Source organism: Triticum aestivum, chromosome 1D (assembly GCF_018294505.1).
Source record: "Triticum aestivum cultivar Chinese Spring chromosome 1D, IWGSC CS RefSeq v2.1, whole genome shotgun sequence".
In the NCBI taxonomy this organism is placed as follows: domain Eukaryota; kingdom Viridiplantae; phylum Streptophyta; class Magnoliopsida; order Poales; family Poaceae; genus Triticum; species Triticum aestivum.
The window spans coordinates 124191496-124195517 of NC_057796.1; the positions used below are offsets into that span (position 1 = coordinate 124191496).

Genomic DNA, 4022 nt, shown 5'->3' on the forward strand with positions numbered 1-4022 from the left:
CCTTTCTACTCCGCGTATTAGATTTGTGCTAAGTCAAACTTTGTAAAATTTGACCGTATTTACATTGAGAAATATCAACATATATAATATCAATATATATACTATGAAACTACATATCATATGAACCTAATAATATTGATTTGGCATTGTGAATGTTGATACTTTTTTGTATAAGTTTGGTCAAAGTAGTGATACTTTGACTTTAGACAAAACTTATATGCAGACTAAAAAGGACTGGAGGGTGTATAGGATTAGTATGCCTGGTCTTTTGCTTGCGGCATGTTTTGAAGAGCTATTTTTCTTTGCAGCTTCAAATCTGTGTTTACCCAGATTTGAATGTACCTATCTCGGTTTATTTGGCTTAGTTAGTACTTCGTCAGATAATTGCACAATATTTCTGTAATGAGCTTGGTAGTGATCATCCTTATGGTGCTTATTAAGTATTTCACTATGAGTATCAAAAGAAGTTTCTGTGTCATTTTTTTTGTAAGCACTTGATTTTCCCCATGAAAAAGCTTGTAACCATCCTTATGGTGGTAATAAAGCAGTTCTCTGTTATGTTTTTTTGCAGTTATGGACTAAAGATTTTAGTTTCGTTTATTCATGTTAATATTTTTGCAAAGCAATTATCTATATGAAATAATTTTTCTTGGGCAAGACAATTACCTATATGAAATAATTTGTGTACCTTTTAGGTTGAGCCATCAAAAAAGAAAGTTAAGAAAACAAATGTTCCAGTTGCTGAATTGGTGTATGGGGCGATGGGCACTGTTGAGCTAGAGAAAGCTGTTGAGAAAGAATATGAAATGGCTCTTCAGGACAGAGTGATGGAAGAAACTAAGGACAAGAAAAATTCAGTTGAGGCTTATGTTTATGACATGCGTAACAAGGTATGTTGAATTGCATGCTCTGATGATTGTTTATGACTGAGCAGTACCTGATGTCAGCTTCTCTTGTATTCAGATTCATGAGAAGTACAATGATTTTGTCATGTCGGAGGATATAGAAGGGTTGATGGCTAAACTTCAGGAGGTTGAGGATTGGCTGTATGAAGATGGTGAGGATGAGACCAAGGGAGTCTATGTTGCAAAACTAGAAGAACTGAAAAAGGTATGCTTTTTCCGGTGCATTATATGGTTTACAGTTTGGTTTTGTTCTCATTTAGGTTCTAGATGATTCTTTAACTTTGCTCCTCTGCAGCTTGGTGGTCCTATCGAAATGCGCTACAAAGAGTGGACAGAAAGAGGTCCAGCTCTTGAGCAATTGGTGTACTGCATCCGCAGTTTTAGAGAGGCTGCATTGTCTGCTGACCAAAAGTTTGATCACATAGACGTATCAGAGAAACAAAAGGTATGCGCTAACATGAAGTCGATGACTGGTTGATGTTAGAAATGCTCACCACTCTTTGCTTTATCTGCTATAGACGTAAAGTCCTCCCATTCTAGCGGTCAGTTATTTTTATTGTTTGGACTAGACAAATCTCCACTTGCAATCTGAAGTGCAGCTCTTAACTGATAAAATGCATCTTTGTCAGTAGGTGTAAAAAAGGCGAAGAAAGTAGTCCGTTACAAAATATAGCACACTCGACTTTTGGGTACTAGTTGCATAACTTTGACCAGCAATATATAACAAAGTGTATGGACTAGGCATATATGAATGATATCGTTGCAGTGCCTTGCAAAATACTTTTATGCCATGTTATGTATTTGTACTATTTTATAGTCATAAGTGAAAAACGCAGTCAAAGTTGTGCACTGAAGACCATGAAAAGTCTGCATCTATTATGCATTGTATGCATGGCACGTCAGTGTATAACTAAGTTATGGTTGTTTGGAGTAGAAGAATAGTTATGTTAATTAAGAAGGATAACCTTCTTTGCTTTTGTTGGGCGTGTCTACTTTAATGATATATATTGTCAAATATATGGTTTCGGTGTGGTTGCAAATAAATGTTAGATAACTCCTATTGGCGTTGAAAACTTGAAATTTGTTTTAATACAAACTGATGCAAACTATATTGTTTTATTTAAAATGCTAGTTTGTCGATCAAATGTAGTAATACATGACATTGGGGTGAAGAACGGAATTTTTATGAGATGACATCGGGTTCTTTGCCTTGGAAAAACTACCTACTTTTGGGTACTGGTTTTTTGTTGTTGAAAAAAGGCCTATTGGAGTAAGAAACACCCCCAGCGTGTAGTTGTGTGGCATTGCTCCACTCACATGTTCGAATATCGAGTTAGATGCACTCAGTAGATTGAACATTTATCCTTGGTTAGAAAGAGTGGTTGCACGAGTATATGTCCACATTGTAATTGGCTTACACAAATCTGATGGCTAAGCTACATCCAAGTGACGAATCAAAATGTTGGAATAGCAGCAACTTTCTGTATACAAAGACTATAGAAAGATGAGACGAGTTGCTAATCTGTATTGTTTCATACAGGTCGTTAATGAGTGCTCGGCCGCAGAGACCTGGCTAATGGAGAAAAAGCAGCAGCAAGATGCTCTACCGAAGCATGCTAATCCCGTCCTCCTTGTTTCTGACATAAAGAAGAAGGCTGAAGCGCTTGACAGGTAAGTTGGTGTTCTTCACAGGAAATCCCCTTTGAAAGAGCTGTATGTATCTGACAATTGTCCCGCTACTTTGTCTTGTAGGTTCTGCAAACCCATCATGACCAAACCCAGGCCAGCGCCAAAGCCACAGACCCCGCCGCCAGCAGAAACCCCATCACCCGAGGCTCATACACCGGAACAACAATCAAATGGAGCCGATGAGTCCGCTGAGCCAGCTAGCGACGGTGCTCAGGATGAGCATGCGGCGGAGCAAATGGACACCGATAAGGATGATCCTTCCCAGGCTTAAGAACTGTGGATCAGAGGAGATTTTATGTCCATGATCAGTTGAGTTCTCTTGTGCTTTTTGCCTGCTAGGGCAATAGACTAGCAGGAATGGTTGTTTTCATACGTTGTGAGGATATGAGTAGAACATGGAGAGTTCTGCAGTGTTTCTAGACGTCTTTGTCCCTTCAGTAGCGGTCTTTTCTTTGACGACGTTTGGCAGATGCATGCAGGGTAAGGGCATTCGTCGAGGTCTTGGTGACCCATGGTCTCCAGTGTATTTTTTCAATGACGATGGTCCATAACGTTGTAATTTTTATCTACGGTGGCCCATAGCGATTCAGAAATTTTTGGTCACTACGGAAACAATATTTATGTCACTATTAAGAGCTTTCTTGAATTCCTGTAAGCTGACTTGTCTTATTGCTAATTGTGTGCTTCCGCTGACCATCCATCTTTGGAGCCTCCCCATCACGATTTGAGCCATCACGATTTGAGCATCTCCAACAGATGGTGCAGAAATTTGTGTCCAACAATTGTTTTAGGGCAGCTACAGCAGAAGCACTGGCTATGTTGAAAGGGATTTGAGCATCTCTAGAAGATCTGCTATAATGCCGACCCGCAAAATGCGGTTAGATCGGGCTGTGGCCGAGCAGACCTCGCGTAGTGACCCGTAAAAATGCACATTCACTTGATAAGCGAATTTACAGTGATTCCGACAATTGAATTCAATTTCGAACAATAAAACCTAGTTCGCGCGTAAACAAAAGCATAGTTTTGTATGACAAATGCAAAAGGACTTTATGCAAAAGTGACGACCACGTCCATCATTATCTTGGTCGCTTTTCACCCGTCATCACTCCGCACCACCTCCATCAATGCCATCGTTGCCCCTGAATCCATCGCCGGCACTTCAACTTCGGCACCGAAAGCATCGCCGGACGCACTGAATGCATCAGCGGCACTGGTTCCAAATCCCGATGAGAAAACATCGCCGGCACTGAAACACGCACCGGCCGCCGCTAGCATCCTCCTCTTCAAGATGTCTCTCCTTGCCATATCATGCCATTCTTTGGTGATGTCGTTCATGCCATCACGGTTCAATGTCATGATCCTATTCTCTTCGGAAAGAAGCTTGGACATGGCTTTGTTCTCAGCGGCACGTGCTCTTCTCTCCTCAAT

At 40.6% G+C, this 4022-nt stretch overlaps 1 protein-coding gene across 1 annotated transcript in view; it reads left to right on the forward strand.

Moving 5' to 3' along the window:
• Nucleotides 1-3249, forward strand: part of LOC123180709 (heat shock 70 kDa protein 14) — a 7510-nt gene extending 4261 nt beyond the window's left edge. Inside the window, exons 6-10 of the mRNA XM_044592823.1 lie at nucleotides 696-890; nucleotides 964-1110; nucleotides 1201-1350; nucleotides 2446-2576; nucleotides 2658-3249. Coding sequence (XP_044448758.1) covers nucleotides 696-890; nucleotides 964-1110; nucleotides 1201-1350; nucleotides 2446-2576; nucleotides 2658-2865 — 831 coding nt within the window. The 3' untranslated portion in view covers nucleotides 2866-3249. The remainder of the gene's footprint in view (nucleotides 1-695; nucleotides 891-963; nucleotides 1111-1200; nucleotides 1351-2445; nucleotides 2577-2657) is intronic.
• The last annotated feature ends 773 nt before the right edge of the window (nucleotides 3250-4022 follow it).